Raw genomic sequence first — 16,614 nt, 5'->3', positions numbered from 1 at the left:
GTCCTTATTTCTTAGGAGTTTTTGCTTCTAGTAGATAAAGGAAGATCTGGGAAGTCTTTTTTCTGCATCTGTGGATTTTTATTTGCTTCCAGCTCACAATAATCCTTATGCCAAAGTGACATATTTCGGGTGGCATATTTTGGTGCCTACAGTTCAGGCGTTCTCTATGCAACTTGCCCCGGGTGATGGTGTTGCGCCGTGGTGGTGTTTGGGAAGTATTTGGCAGTTCCCTCTGAAGGCAGGGAAGAAGAGTCTGTTCTTGCCGGCACTCTCTGGGATTCTTTGGCTTATAGATGTATCGGCCTGATCTCTGCCTCCGTCCTCACGTGCATTCTCATTGTGTGCCTGTCTGTCTCCACATTTCTCCTTTTAAAAAGGACATCCGGTCACATCGGATTAGGGTTCACCCTAATGACCTCATTTTAACTTCATTACCTCTGTAAAGACTCTGTCTCCAAATAAGGTCACATTCTGAGGTACCAGGAGTTAGGACTCTAACATCTCCCCTTTTTCTGGAGGGTCGGGGAAGGCACAATTCAAACCATAAGAGGCTCTGCAAAAGCAGAGAAGGGATCTTGGTCGGGGGGTATGAAAGAATCCACATCCACCCCCTGGTCCAGGGGTGTGGGTGCTGTTACTGCAGCCCAGGACCCTGGACAGAGCTGGTCCGTGCAGAGACCGACAGATGTGGAGTGGGCAATGCACGCTGGACTCCTTTGCAACATGGGCTCTTGTTACAAGGAACAAAATCCATTCAAATTAGTTCAATTAAAATGTGTGTGGTGTGTGCACATGTGAGGGCGGGGGGAAGTGGTGTGTTTTAAAGGTCAGAGGAATCACATGAAAACCCAGGAAACAGGAGCAGCGAAGCCTCCACAAGGGTGTGAACTGACACGGCCCTGGAAACAAACCTCTGCCTCTCCTCTCATGGCTTCCCAGCTTCTCTGAGGTCGGGGAGGGACAATTCAAACCATAACACGCTCTGCAAAAGCAGAGAAGAGATCTTTTCCACATCATGGTTGGGGGGTATGGAAGAATCCACAATCACCCCCCTACCTCCCCCACCCCCGGTCCAGGAATGTCGGCTCTGTCCTCCTTTCTGTCCTTACCAGCTCCCTCTCATTCCATTGCTCCTTCTTACCTTTGATATTCTGTAACACTGTAATGACGACCCAGCATGCCACCCACCCCCCTCTGCATGGCCTTGCAGTTCAAGCATCCACCGAGTTTTCTCTCTGTGTCTATTTGTTCAAAGTCCCAAGAGAACATTTGGAGTGGTGGCTTGATTCATCTTTTTAAGAAAGACCACCCAAGTCAGAGGTCACCATCAGCCTAAGAATGGGCCCAACTCTGGTCAGGGTGCTGCCCCTGCCTGGTCCAATCCATTATGGCTGTGGGTTGGTGTGTCACATGGCTTGTTACTCGTCTAGCAGGGGCCACGGGTGGGGACTGAATCTTTGAGTAGGAGGCATGAATGGAACATGCATCCCACACGCTCAGGGGAAAACTCCACTACAAAGGGACCAGTTATACTGCTCTTGTTGCCAAAGGAAACAGTTAAGAAAAAAGGATAGAAAGCACCATTCACTCACTAACTCATTTATTTGTTCACTCATTCATTCTTCGTTTATTTCTTAAACATTTGCTGTGTTTATGTGCCAGGTACTGCACTAGTCACCAAGATTACTAGAATTAGGCCAATATGGTTCCTACCCTTTTGGGGCTGATAGCCTAGTAGGGAAGATGAAAAAGAACTTGGTGGATAAATGAGTAAACCTATAATTACAAATTGTTGTATGTGCTATTGTAACAGGGAAACGTTGTTCCATGAATGAGAATATTGCAGGGAGGGGTCTTAAATCAGATGGTCTGAGAAGGCCTCTGAGGAATGGGGAAAAGAATCCCAAAAGAAATGCTTGGAGGAATCTTAACACATGTATCTTTGCTACAGAGGCCAACTGTATTTTTGGACTGGTCCCCAGAAATTACTCTGGTGCAACAAAAACACATGGGTTAGAAATCTAATTCCTTCCTACCACCAATTCTTAGGTGCCAGGGCCTCCTCCTTTCTGATGCTTCAGCAACTTGGGTTGTTTAGGAGTGCCCGCCGGGCTGGCTGTTTGATCCATGTAAGGAGCTTGTCTAATCCTTGGGTATATGGGAGCCTCATTAGTTGGGAGACATCTTGCCCCCAACCATAATGTTTGTGTTTGAATGAGCCTTAATGACAGATTGTGTTTTCTAAGCTCTGCTTCCTCCTGAGATCAGCATACTGCTGGTGTATTTTGAGACAGGAAATGTAGTCACCATAATGTTCTGCTAATTTCTGGACTTTTGGATCTGTTGGGTTTTTTTTTAAAGCTTACAGGCCTTTAATTTAATAGTCAATTGCACATGGGTGTCACAGTCTCTGCTCTGCAGCGTGTGTTCTGCAAATGAGGAACGACAGTGCTTATCACCACGCAGCTCCAGAGGAATCTGGGTAGAGACACAACAAATGTTCCTTTTAATGGGCACTTTCTCCCTTCTTCCCACTTCCTTTAATTGGTGTGAATTGAAAAACAGTCAGGCTGACTTTGTGAGCTGCTGAAGTCTGATTTCGTTTTTAGTTCTCCTTAGAAAAAGTCATCCCTTGTCCCCCTGCCCCTACCAGGTCAGCTTCCTCATTGGTTTAAAGTCACAGTGGCAGAAACGAGGGAGAGAAGGGGGATGACCAATAATGTGGGCACTTTCCAGATTCCTCTCGAGTCACTGCTCCAGGGCACTTGAGTTCCCCTGACCACACCTGGCTCCGTGGGTCACAGCCTAAACAAGGCTGGTGGAAGGAGACCTAGGTGGACACTGTGACTTGCATAGATGCCCCAGGACTCAGCACAAGGTGTGCACAGAGCACATGATCAGTAGGAGCTTGTTGGGTTGCATTAGTTGGTGGCAACGCCAGGCCTAGAGACACCTGACTGGCACGCAGGCGGCAGCAAAGGGCCATCCCAGTGCCAGCGGGACCATGAGGGTTTGCCCAGAAAGTGGGATTTGCTGCTTGCCTCACCTGTGGTGGCAGTAAGGGAGTTGTCTCAGGAAAGGACATTCCAAGTGGGATGGATAGCCAATGAGAAGTGCTGAGGAGGAAGCCTCTCTGCCGTGTGGAACCCAGAGTGGCTGGAGTAGAGTGAGCAAGGGCAGAATAGTCGGGAGTGGATTCTCTGGGGGATGGTCACATTGAGTAGTGCCTTTTAGGTGTTATGAGGACTTTGGCTTTGCTCTGAATGGGGCATCGCAGGGTTGGAAGTAGATTTGTAGAACAACCTGTCTTATGTATAAAAAGGATTTCTTCTAGCAGATTTATGGTGACTAATAAAGAGCAATTAAATGTGGAAGCAGGGGGACCAGTTAGGCAGCTGCTGCAATAACCCAGGCTCACACCGGGGGAGAGCAGTGGAGATGGCAAGATGTGCTGAGATTCCGGAAGTCTGTGTGGTGAGTTGAGCACATGGGATTTTCCTCATGGACTGGATGCGGGAATGAGAGAAACACAGGAGTCAGTGGTGACTCCAAGGGTTTTGGTCTGAACAGCTGGAAGAATGGAAACTGCATAGAAGACTTCCCTAGTTAAAGCCTCGATCTAAGTTGTCTCAACGTTGTCAAAAATAATATCATTGCCTCACCATTTTATAGCACAGTTCATTCACAAAGCACTTGTGTTATCATGTTTAATCCTCACAGACACTCCAAGAGCCTGGTACTTTTATCTTCATTTCACAGATGAGGAAATTGAGGCATAGAGACCTTTGAGGTCTCATAGAAATGTAACCTGTTTCTAGCATCCTGTTCATTGCAGCTTCATGTTCAATTATCTGGGCTCTTCCGTAGAATATAAGCTCCATGATGGCAGGACCGTGTCTCTTACGCTTCTCCAGCACAGAGTGCCCAGCACAGAGCAGGTGCTCAGTTAGTGGTTGTTGGTTGGATAGATCAATAGGTGAATTGGTAGTTGATAGGTGGATAGCACGGATGCATATGTAGATTGATAGGTGGATGGATGGATGGGTGCAGGGATAGTTGTTGATTGGATGGATGGATGGGTAGACGGATGGATGTGTGGGCAGGGGAAGAGGTGGAAGGAGAGGATGGGTTGGAGGTTTTTCATGTTCTGGTGGCCTCATAAGGTTCAGATGGACTGAGTCGCCCATCTTGCCTTCATTTTCCTACCGCACCTGCTTCCCTGTCAGGAGGCTCGTCCCGAGAGAGCACCACAGCGATCACTGGAGTGCTCCCGAACTCTTCTCCTGACACTGGACGCCTGCAGCTGGCCACGGTACCAAGCCTGCCAGTTCTCAGCCTGGGATTCTATTAAGATGGCCCTGCCCACCATCCCTCCCTCCTCGCTGCCCGCACCCCTCTCACCTGCTCAGGGGCTCTCTCCCGTCCTTCCCCTTGCCCGTCCTCTGCCCTCCCTCTCCCTCCAGTCTCACTTCCTTCATGGGGCCGCTTTTTTCCTCTGAGAGCCACAGCTGCTGTGGCGTGCAGTTAGCCCATTGTTTGTTTTGTTTTGTTTTTTTTTTTAAGACGCTCCTTGTTTCTTGTGTGTTTATTTGGTCTCTTCAACTCATTTGCACGGACGCTCCAGGAGAGCAGGAGCCACCCCCTCTCGCTCCACTTCTCTGACCTGCAGGAGCCATCGGAGCGTTAGACACTCTCTGCATTCGGGGCTGGTTTGGTTGATTTTATCATAAAGCCTCTCTTCCAACTCCGCAGTGTATGTGTGAGTGTGCACCTGTCGATGCAGGAGTGTGTGAGAATGTGTGTGAGTGTGCCCGTACGAGTACTGGGAGCGGGAGAGTGAGATTCCAGCATGATGTTTTAGAGCAGAATTCATTAACCTTGGCACTACTGACATTGTGGGCCAGGTAATTCTTTGTTATGGGGCTGTCCTGTGTACTGTAGGATGTTTAGTGGCATCTCTGGCCTCTACCCACTAGATGCTGGTAGAACCTACTCTCCCCGCCCTCCCCTTCAGGTTGGAAAAAATAAAAATGTCTCCAGACATTGACAAATGTCTCCAGTCATTGACAAATGTCTCCAGTGGGGCAAATCCATCCTCAGTTGAGAGTTACTGTTTTAGAGAACTCGTTGGAATCTCAACTTTCCTCGTGTTGGCTGGGCATGTCACTGTGCCTCACTAAAAACTGAGCACAATAATATGCATCCCATAAGGCTGTTATCACGATCCCATAAGGGGCCTAAAGCACCTGGCACAGTGCGGTGCTAGATCCATCCCCATTGGCCAGAGGCAGCATGGTGCAATGGCTCAGGGCATGTGCTCTGGAGCCCACCTACCTGCACGGAAATCCTGGCTCAGCTCTTTCCTCACTGTGTCACCCTGGGATCTTACACTACCTCAGTGTCCTCATCTGTGAAGCAGAGATGATAATAATTATACCCACCCCAAGAATCGTGGTGAAGATTAAATAGGTGGCTGTGCGTAAAGCACGGGGAATAGTGTCTGGGACATGACAAGTGTTCAGCAGACGGTGGCTGTTCTTGTGGATTCCTCTGCTCTCTCCTGGCTGCTGGAGGAACATCTCCTCCTCCCAGGATCCCTCTGGCTGTGCTCCTTCTGCCACATTTGCTGCTGACTTGCACCCGGGTTTGAGCTCTGGAGTTGCTGCCAGAGGCTTCTGCTGGCTCATGGCATTCACCCTCCCTGGTGCAACGTCAGGATGTTGCCTGGGTGCTGAGGCTGTCAACACCTGTTCAGAGACTTCAGGCACACTGCTTGTGCATTTCAGTGAGCGCGTTTCACTTGAGTCCAAAGTGGACCTGCCAAAGTCCCCGCCCGCTGGACTGGAGACACGCTGAAGCCTCGCTCAGGGACTGGAGAAGGGAGCTCCAGGCAATTACATTCTCTTTCTCCATTATTGTTTTTGTTCCTCTTATACAGCCACTTGTCCAAACTCTATTAACACTTGGTGTTGGCTGAAGCTTTTGTTTTCAAACGTGTCAGCAAATGGCAGGGCCCAGATGAGGTGCGAATCCATCTGGAAGGGTCACAGGGCACTTGGTGGCTGCAGTCACACTGGGCAGCTATGCTGGCTCAGCATCTCTTAAAGCAGTGTCAAGAAATGCAAGAAAGAGTGTAGCCAGAAGGAGGGACATACCCGCCCTTCGTGTTCATTCGTTTTCCTTCAGTCCAACAAGTATTTATTAAGAGTTCGATAAATATTGATTGCACTTCTCTTGTGGTCCACACACTGGAAATTCAGTGGTCAAGAAGACAGACTCAGTCTCCAACCTCACTGAGGCTGGAGGAAAAGGCAGGACATAAGTCCAGTGTGTGTATAATTGAGTGTGATATCAGCACTGGGCTGGTCAGGGAAGCCAGGACTGTGGAACCCAGTCTGAGTTTGAATCCACTTTCTACCACTTTCTAGCTGTGTGGCCATGTGCAAGTTCCTTAATCTCTCTTTGAGTTTCTTGTATGTTTCATGGAGGATAATACCTTGGAGGGTTACTGTGAAGATTAATGAGTCTGGTACAAGTAAAGTGCTAGGGATTTTATCTGCCTTATCTATCACTGTAACCCCAGGACCCAGAACAGTACCTAGCACATGGTAGATGTTCACATGAGTATCTGATGAAAAAACAATGGAGTCTGTGCTTGGTATATAATATGTGCTCAATAAATGTTTACAATTTTCTTGGGAACCAGTGTGTGCAGTGGCTGGAATTCAGATTTCTGGATTGATCTATCTATCTATCTAATTAGTTGAATAAGTTGTTTACTCTCCCCTTCCCTAGTTGCCTCATCTGTAAATAGAAGGGAAACATTGTACTTATCTCCTAAAATTGCACAAAGCACAGAGACCATTCCCTAGTTGCTTTTTGAGCTACAGCTCTATAACGCTGATGTTTACTTTCACCTTACTTCTCTCGATTCGGACTCCTGATGAACAGAATACTTCAATATATTTAGGTAGAATTGGTAGGTACTCAATGAATTCGATTTCCAGGGTTGTTAGAGGCCCAGAGCTGTTGCGGAGGCTTGCCAACCTGGGATTTCCAATATAAGCGTCCTTGTTAGAAACAATGACTCCAGACGGCTCTGGTACTTGGGAACATCCTTTTCGTACTTGGCCGTGAATATTTAATACTTTGGTCTAGGTGGGCTTGTCAGTTAAGAAGCTGCTGTTTTGTTTCCTGGGTACAGTTTTTCTATTCAGGGAGAGATCAAGTCTTCCATTGGGAATGTGTCAGTGTTCTAGACAGGACACAGAGACCTTGTATGATGGCGAGGTGGAGCAGGTATTTGTGAGGACAGCGGATAGCCCGAGGGGCTGTGGGCAGGCTGCCCCCGACTCTTCTATCTTCTGTGGGCAGACAGTAGCCTGGGCGAGGCAGGCTATGATTTCTTCCTCTTGCTTTTCTGCCATTTCCATCCCTCATTTGGAAGTTGGGCATGGTTAGGCCCCTCTCACACTGGTCAGAAACAAACTGAGGGTCACAGATAAGCAATCAAACCTAGCAGGGTGGCATTCTGGTTCGAAGTTTCCTGTTAGTCATCTAGAAAACCTAACAGAACTGGGTATTCAAATGCAAAGCCACTTCCTTTGTCAGTAAGGTCTGCTCTACTCCAAATGGAGCGTTAAGAGGCCCTTGTGCAAAGGCAGAAATACATTTATAAGTTAAATGGCCATGTCAGTTGCTTTCATTTTCGTAATCAGAGAGTCGTCGGCTTGAACACAGACTTTCACGTTGAATTCCCAGTTTCAAGATCTGTCCGAGACATCTTAAGCCACTTGATGGCACCTTCTTGCCTGACGTTGCTGGCAGAGGGTGAGGGAGGAGACCGTCAGGGAACAAGACACGGTCACCTCCACGTACCTGCCAACATACCTGATGTGCCAGCGCCCCAGCAGCTAGAGCATTCTGTGGCCTGTTTCCTTCTGTCTCCCGCACAGCTCTGCCCAGATCCATGGCCAGGGCCCCAGGCAGACCTCTGGGGCTGGAGGACAGGGAGCAGAGTCTGCCAAGTGAGGACACCAGCAAACTGGAGCGTGTCCAAATGACAGCAGCCTGTGCGGGGAGGGGGTTTGAAATCAGGCCAAGTGTGGCGGGAATAAAGAAACAGGCCATGTTTATGCAGGAGGAGAGCGGCCTCAGCTTCCCCTGAGGGCCCTCCCTAGGTTTGCTTTTGGGCAAAGGATTAATTTTCTTCAACGTTGACCAACAGGGCCATTGGTTGTAATCAGCAAGGAAGCAGATTTAAAGGTGAGATAAAGCCCTGAAGGATTGTTCAGAAGTGATGCTAATAAAAGGAAAAGTGACTACCATTTACTGAGCACTTACTGTGGCCACACATGAAGTCACGCCTTTTATAGGCATTAATCTCAGCTGAGCCTCCTAGGAACCCTATAAGGCAGGGACTGTCATCTCCTGCATTCTACAGTTGGAGAAACTGAGACTCCAGGGGACGAAGTTGCTTGTCCAGGCAGGCTGCCCCCACATGCCTTTGTGTGGATTACAAAAGGACACCCTCCTCCGGTGGACACAGCACCGGGACAGGGCACAGGCCTTGGCGAGCGGATCACAGGTTTGGTCACTGCTCTCTCGGCTGGCTGGGCTTATGGAGGGCACAGCCTGGGCGATTGCACACTGCCGCCCTGGGCTTGAAGCCAGAGCCAGTAAAGGACAGAACTGGCCTCAAGAGTCACATCTGCCTGACTCCGGAGACGCTGGCTCTTAACTCGCAAGCTTTATCATCTCTCAGGACGGGGACTTTCCATCTTTCTGAGTGCCGGCAAAGGGAAGTTAGGGATATAGGGCTGGCCTGCGAGGGGGAGGGGAGGACGCCCTGTGCTTAATTCCATTTAAACACCCCAATAACCTTGTGAGGTAGCTACCCACAACATCCCCACTGTAAGAAGGTGAGACCAAGAGAGGTGAAGTCACTTGCCCGAGATCACACAGCAATAAACGGCAGAGCTGGGGTTCCTTCTGAACCCCTCTGCTCTCTTTGATGTGGTTTAGGCAGACACTTGTTGGGGAGGTGGGGGTGGGGGTGAGAAAGGAGGGAAGAGAGAGGGAAGGAGATAAGAGGGGGGAGGAGGAGATGAAAGGGAGCTCAAGCTTGGAGGTGGTACCTGTGATGCACAATAATCCGCACCCTGTGGGAATCAGACTGTCCATTTGGATGCTGGTCACTAGTGCCTCAGACTGTTGTCCTCATCCTCAGAGTTAAAAGGAGACAACTGCGGGGCAATGTACCTGTAGAACAGTGGTCAAGAGCTCGCGCCTGCACACTCCCAGCCCCAGCACTGTGTGACCTTGGACAAGTTAATTAACCTCTCTGTGCTTGTATTTCCACATCTGAAATTTGGAAATAATAATACTTCCCACCTGAAAGGAGAGTTGTGAAGATTAAATGAGTAAATGCATATGGAGAACTTAGAACCATGTCTGGCATAAAGTGTTTAATAAGCACTAGTGCTTATTAGGGTTAGCGCTGGCAACCTTCCAGATAACCTTGACCATGACCACATTTTGTTCCTCTTTGGGAGGAATAAGCACCTATTTAGAATGGAGTCTTCTTATCTTAGCTCCCCACCCGCCTTGTGGGATGGGTTAGCGATGGCATAGCCATGCCTGCTTAAACACGGGAACCAGACCACAGGGAAGGTGAGGCCATTTTGCAGCTGTCACCTGCTAGAGAGGGTTTGGAGGAGTCTGGAAGTGGAGCTACCGCCTGTCGTGTGGGCAGCAGCAGGGCCGAGGGCCTTCACGATGGAGCTCAGCTGGGGCCTCCCTCCTGGTCGGGCTCCATCTTCGCAACAGCACGGGGCAGGGGGGTGAGAGGGGATGGGCCCAGCTCAGCCGCCCCTTCCTCCAGGAAGCCTTCCATGGCCCCACGTCTGGGTCCTGCATGCCACCTGGTGTACACTCTTGGCACCTGTGGTCCCCCAGCCCCGACCACCAGCCAGTCATTGCAGGTGAGCCTATCAGCTTCTCCCCCTGGGGGGCGGGGCCTTCTGCCTCATTCTGTCTTTTGCTTACTGTTTACAGAGCACCATCACATGGCGGGCTCTTCACGTGCCTTTTTGCTCATAATGACTTTTGCCACAGATCCCCGGGGCATCTGAGCTGGAGCTCAACCCTGCGCCTGGCCGAAGGCGGGCACAGGCTTTCAGAGGCCACAGCGCCCTGGCCCTCCTGCTCCCTCGCTCACCTCTCCTGCCCGGCACAGCGCCTCGCCTCACTTCCAGCGCTTAGGCTGTAGTTGCTTCTCTGTAATTGCGGCAAAATACACATAACACACAATTTGCCATTTTAACTGCCTGGTGCACAGGAAGAGGTCGGTCCACGGTAAATGATATTAGCAGCCTCCTTGTCACTCAGGCTGGAGGGTGGGACCCGTGCGGAGGACAGGCCGGGTTTGGGTAATACTCGGAGGTGTTGGGAGCCAGGCCAGGGCTGGATTAGCTCCAGTGGTCGGCGGTAGGTTTCTGCGCTGGTTTTGTTTAGCCCACGTGGGCTGCATGGGTGTGGGACAGGCTTGCAGCAGGGATAACAGGAAGGAGCAGGGGTTCAAGGTGAGCAGGGGTTCAAGGTGACCGGGGGTCTCACCTGGCTGACATTCTCTTCCATTTCACAGCCATATACAACTTCCAAGGCAGCGGAGCCCCCCAGCTCTCCCTGCAGATCGGCGACGTGGTGCGAATCCAGGAGGCCTCTGAAGGTGAGTCACCCACTGCTCACCCTTGGCTGATGGACAGGACATGCCAGACACCTCCAGCCCTCCCTTTGGACCTACAGCTGTGGCCGTCTGTGTAGATACATTCTGCTAATGCTAGTAATTAGCATTTGCTGAACAAAAATGCTTTGTCATGTTAGAAACTTGTGTTTCACAGCGAAGACCTAACTGGGCAATGTGATATTTGTCATCCTCCTCTCCATTTGTTACAGCGTGGGACTGTTTGGGCCTGCGACTTTTTCTAGATACACTTCTTTATTAGTATCAATACTATTGTAAAGGTAAATAAGCCTATTGGGGTTTGGAAGGGTCCCCTAAGTCACACCCCGGTTCCAGGAGAACTGTGCGTAATTGTGTGGTGTGTTCACTGCGCAAAGACACCAGGGAGCAGGAGCTCTGCCCCTCCTCAGGCTGGGAGCCCTGTCTTGGGCAAAGTGACATCTCTTCTTTTCCTGCAAAGGTGCCATCCTTTTGTGAAGCCAAGTGTCCTCTGGGATGTGTCCACCCGTGGTGGTGACGGTGTAGGGGGTGCTTTTTAAAATTTGCACAGAGGCTAATGGCCTTGGACTCATGAGTCAGGCAGTTGGAAATCGATATATCACCCATGTCACTGATAACCTTGATATTGGGAGTATGGCTTGGGTATAAGAACCAAATGAGCTTGCTGACGTGTCACTCACAATCAGGCAGGCTCTCCTGCCCCTCCCTGGCCCAGCTGGGCCACCACGGTTCTCTCCCTGCCTGGACCTGCCTGTGGCTCCTACTTTAGGGAGGGCACCAGATGCATGCTCCCTGTGGCTGGCCAGAGCAAAGGAGAAAGACGAGAGGAGTGGGCTGAGCACCCTCCTGCCCTTGCCCCCAGCTAATCCATCAGCTCATCCATCGGATGAGGCCCTGGGAAAGGAGCGAGGGGCTGGCAGGAGGCAGGTGTGAAGGAGGCCTCCCTTGGGGAAGCAGGGAGCCAGGGGAAGGGAGGTTACCTATGGGAATAGCCATCTCTGGTCCTTTCCAGAAGCCAGACGCTGTGCTAAGTTCTTGATAACACCTTATGCTACTCACTCCTCACAGCAACCCACAGGACAGGCAGTATCATTTCCAGTGCTGGATTAGCTGTGTGCAACTTCCTAGGCGACGGAGCCCTCCAACTCTCGCTGTAGATTTGTGTAGGGATGCTTGTGTACACACACACACACACACACACACACACACGCACACACACACGCACGCACACACACATGCACACAGGCATGGACACATGCACAGACATACACACACACAAAGACATACAGAAACATAAATACATGCACACAAACACAAACACGTATGCACTTATACACAGATACAAACCAAAAAACAAGCAAACAGAAAATCTTTTTTGGGGGGGGAACTAATTTGATATTTGATATTTTGAAAAATGTTTAAAGGAGTCATCATGGGGGGGGGATTGAGAACTTTGTTCACTTTTCTCACGTTCACTTTGTGCTTTTGTATTATTTTTACTTGGGGTTATGTATGAGAGGATGCCGTACACTTTTCAATCTCCAGGCCTGGGAAGATCCCAGGCTGGACCTATGAAATCCTTCTACACACAGAGTGGAGGAGAGTGGCATGGGGTGAGGGGGCGCTTCCCACGCAGTGTGACCCTGTCTTTCACAAATCTAATTCTGCCCAGAGGCAGCAAAGCAAACTGTAGGTGTCTACCGAGGGTGAAGAATGGGAATGAAAACAGCAACAACGCTCCTCAGTGTCGCTTAGGTGCTGCTCAATGCTAATGCTGAGAAACAGGCCTGTTTGCAGGTGAGGGAACTGAGGCTCAGGGATGAGAAGTGACTCACCGAAGGTCACCTGGGGAGCCAGTGGCTGTTTTCTGATGCCCAGGCCCACGCCCTTTCCTCCACCCATGCCTGCAAAACAATGGAAAGGCCTTGTCCTACATTTCTAAATTCAGTTGAGTATTTTTCTCTTCTTTTTGTGCAATTTCCTTGGCTAGAAAGCTGCAGGGAATAGACTCAGCACACGGGCTGCCTGTGGTCAGAGCCTAACGGGTACCTTTGCCTGACCTGGTACTGCGACCTTCAGGAAGCCGACAATGGTGGCCCCAAGCCACCTTCCTTCGTCTTTGGGACATCTTTATTCTTTCTTTGGTTCTGGTTTTCCATTTTTAATTCAATTTTATTAGTCTTGTATTAATGCATCCTTGTAATCATCAGCCACAAAACCTTGCTGGGAAGAGCTGGGTGTATTTTTTGGTAAGTGGCTGCTAATTCACGAATCCTTTGAAAATACAATATTCAGAGGTCTGCTAGAATGATTCTAGCTATCTGAGGAAGTAGTATGTGAATTATTAGGGCTTCTCATGCCTACAGTCATGCCCATACAGAGTTTTCAAACTGGAATTTATGGGATCCTAAGGTGTCTCCGGGGGCCTTGGGTGGCTAAAGGAAGCCGAGCAGTGGAGGGGTCTGAGACCAGGCCTGGTGGCGTCTGCCTTGCAAGTGGGGAGTTTGGCCTGTGATTCTGGTTGAAAAAATGATTCCTTCAAAAATATAAAAAATGTGAACACCACAGTGTGAGTCAAAAATTAGTCAAAACTGTGTAGGAGAAAGAACATGGGTGTGCCCATGAAACCCTCCTATAGTAAACTTCTTGAAAACCAAAATCCAGCCAACTGAGAGATGAGTCAAAATAAAAGAATATAGGATTGAAATGCCGCGATAAAAGCAAATTGTGGTGAACATCGGGTCCAAATGAATCCATTTATAAAAATTGGTATTAAAAGTCATGATATTTATGTCTACCAAAAAGAATGCTATTGTTAAGAGCCTGGACAATGAAAAAAAATCTAATGAAATGAAGAAATGAGAGGAGAATGGGAGAGAATAGATAACTCAATGGCATCTCTACAGCACAGAGTTGATCAATATTAGTTAGAAATAAAACGTGACTTTTTAAAAAACATAACCACTCCCATTTTCGGATGCTCTTCATAACTATTTTAATTTTAGAGGAGTTTTTAGGAAATTGTTTTAGAGATAAAGAAACATTTAATCGAAGTTCCACATTTCCTTTAATTTCACTTGATTTTTTTTCTTCTGTTAAATACAAATAACATTAAATTTGAGAGTTTTATTTATATAGTATCTTTACTATGTGTTCATTTTTATGAGAGCATTTTAAAAATCATATTTTATCTGTTTATCTGTCATTCTATGTGTATAAATATAAGTGAAGAGTTGACTGGAATGATATTAATAGCATTTTTCTTTTTCTGTGTATTGGGATCTGGGATAATTTTTAAGTCTTTTATGTTTGTACATTTCTACTTAGTTTAAATTGTCTACAATAACATATTAATTTTAGACAAAAAAAAATGCAGTCCTGAAGATTGGAAGCAAATATCCTGAGATGTTAGAAATGGTTAATTCTGGGTAGTTGGAATGTGAATGATTATTATTTTATTATTTGTGTTTTTCAGTAGTTTTTAAATATCTAAATATATATATTTATATTTTAGAGATTGGGTCTTGCTATACTGCCCACCCTGGTCTCAAATTCCTGGGCTTAAGCAATCCTCCTGCCTCTGCCTTCCAAGTAGCTGGGATTACAGGTGTGCACCACCATACCTGGCTTTCAATAGTTTTTAAATCTCCCCCACCATCCCCAATAAAAGAAGTGAAAAGAGCATTGGCTTTTAAATCAGAAGTTATTCCTTGCTTCCACTACCCATTAACTGAGTGATCTTGGGTAGGTAAGCTTTGGTTTTCTCATCGGTCAAATGGGTTATCGTCACCTTGCTCCTCAGCTTATTATGAGGATAAAATGAGAGAAAGTAGAGAAGCTGTCTAGCACCATGCCTGGGTCATAGGAGGGACTCGTGTTGGTTAATTCCATCCTTCCCTCCATTACATAGGGCTGCATTGAGACTGGCAGATATATATCTTTAAGGTGGGGTGCAGGTAAGCTGGAAGCTGAATCTTTGATTGCCTGGAATGGTGAGGCTAGCCTTCCTTTCCTCCCCTACATACTAAACCTACTCAGCTGGATGACTGGGGAAAACAAAAACCTGACCTGGAAGCTTAGACATGGATGAATTTCACTTCACATTATAAAGATAATATATTGTGATAAAAACTCACATAGTTCAGAGGGTACCCAGTGCTTGACCTTCAGTATCCAAATGCTATTTTATCTTTCAGGCTGCCTTTTCTACCCAGAGGCAGCGTAAGCATTCTTTGTCCTGATTTTAGATGTGGAAAACAATGCAGGTGCATTGGGCAGTAGGAATTCCTCATGGAAGGGACAAACATAAAAAAGCATTGACTTTTTTCCCTCAATCACTTCCTCTTGTCATATTTGGTTGACATCTTTCCTGATATTTAATGACATCAAAAGACCTCAAGCTCATATCCACTGTATTGCTCACCCACTTCTTCCCTTTACCAGCTTAATCAAGGCCTGAGGAAGGAGGGGGTTTGGAGCACTCTCTCTCCAGTTCTTTGTCTTCCCTACTCAAATAAGCCCAATGATCACACAGTCACTGTACAAAGGGCCATGTAGCTGGGGAATAAGATGCCAGATGTCCCTGACATCTCTGTGTGAAGCTCCTATAATGTACTCATGCCCTGCTTGGTGTGGTTTTGAGGTGGAGAAGCTGTACCCATGCCCTTCTAAGGCAACAATTCCCACCTTCAAAGACTGCCCCCCCCCCATCTATCCCTCTCTTCTGATCACTTGGAGTGTGGCAGAGGGATGCTCCTTATGGGTAGCACATCTTGCTTAGATTCTTCTTTATAAATCCCTCAGAGGGGATGTATGCTCCATGCTCAGTTATTTACTATCTGACTCTTCCTTTTTGGAACAACAGGATTAAGTCCCATTCTATTTATTGATACCTATGCATGTCTGGGCCATGGGGTTCCACTCAGTGGGAATGAGAATGGGATTTCTACACTGGTTCCCTAGGCTCTTTTGGATTTCACTTATCAGTAAAATAAAACCACAAGAAGGAGTAAGGGAGGAGATTGATAGAGGATCTTCTGCTTTTTTAAAGTAATGTATAGATTTTGTTGTTGCTGTTTTCTAGAAATGGGATTACAACTGTGCATATCATTCTGAGACTTGTTCTTCTTTCTTAAAAATATCTAGAGCGCTTTCTAAGTGAGCACATGTACATTACCGCATTGTTGGTTTGGCTGCAAAGAGTCCTGCACAATGAGGCTTTGAATCTACCACTTGCAGAGTCGGGTACATTAGGAGCTGTGTAGCAGTGTCCATGCTACTAACTCCTTTGAGGGTGATCTTGATCTATTCAAGTGCTTTGCTTTTAGGATAAGTGGAGGATGTTATGACCACTTAACAGGGAATCTTTTTAAAGCACCACTTTGCAAGGAGACAGTCTTTTGTTAAGGTCTACTCTAGTGACAGGATGGTCTGAAAAGGGCTCTGTTTTCTTAAGTGGTACTGCTCCATTATCAGGAGTTTGTAAGTGAAGTTTTCTTCCCTTCTGAATGAGGATGAGGCTAAAATGTCAGTAAACTTCCATTATGTTGAATTTGAGGCATGTCTCATTTTCTTTGTTGTTATGAAAATATGTTGAAATGATTTCAGTAAAAAAAAAATCCCTAATCCATAGGTCTATAGGTCTATAAAATAGAAAATATGCCCCACTTTCTCTGCATTTTACTGTTATTTTAATTGATTTTTTTTAAAAAGAGAGAATGGTATCTATGAACTTTTTTGAAGACTTACCATGTGCCAGGCACTGGGAAAACTCTCTGAATTTTAAATCTAATGTAAGCCTCATGAGACACCATTATTATTCCCATGAGACATGAAGCACTATTATTCCCATTTTACAGATGAGAAGACTG

At 47.4% G+C, this 16,614-nt stretch overlaps 1 protein-coding gene across 1 annotated transcript in view; it reads left to right on the top strand.

Moving 5' to 3' along the window:
- The window catches only part of DOCK2 (dedicator of cytokinesis 2), a 383,026-nt gene that overhangs the window by 3,475 nt on the left and 362,937 nt on the right, over positions 1–16,614 (top strand). The window contains exon 2 of the mRNA XM_045551201.1: positions 10,646–10,729. Within this exon, the coding sequence (XP_045407157.1) occupies positions 10,646–10,729 (84 nt within the window). The remainder of the gene's footprint in view (positions 1–10,645; positions 10,730–16,614) is intronic.

The sequence above is a fragment of the Lemur catta genome, chromosome 5 (genome assembly GCF_020740605.2).
Source record: "Lemur catta isolate mLemCat1 chromosome 5, mLemCat1.pri, whole genome shotgun sequence".
NCBI classification, from domain to species: domain Eukaryota; kingdom Metazoa; phylum Chordata; class Mammalia; order Primates; family Lemuridae; genus Lemur; species Lemur catta.
The sequence above is the reverse complement of the archived record's forward strand: the minus strand, read 5'-3'. Positions and strand labels throughout refer to the sequence as shown.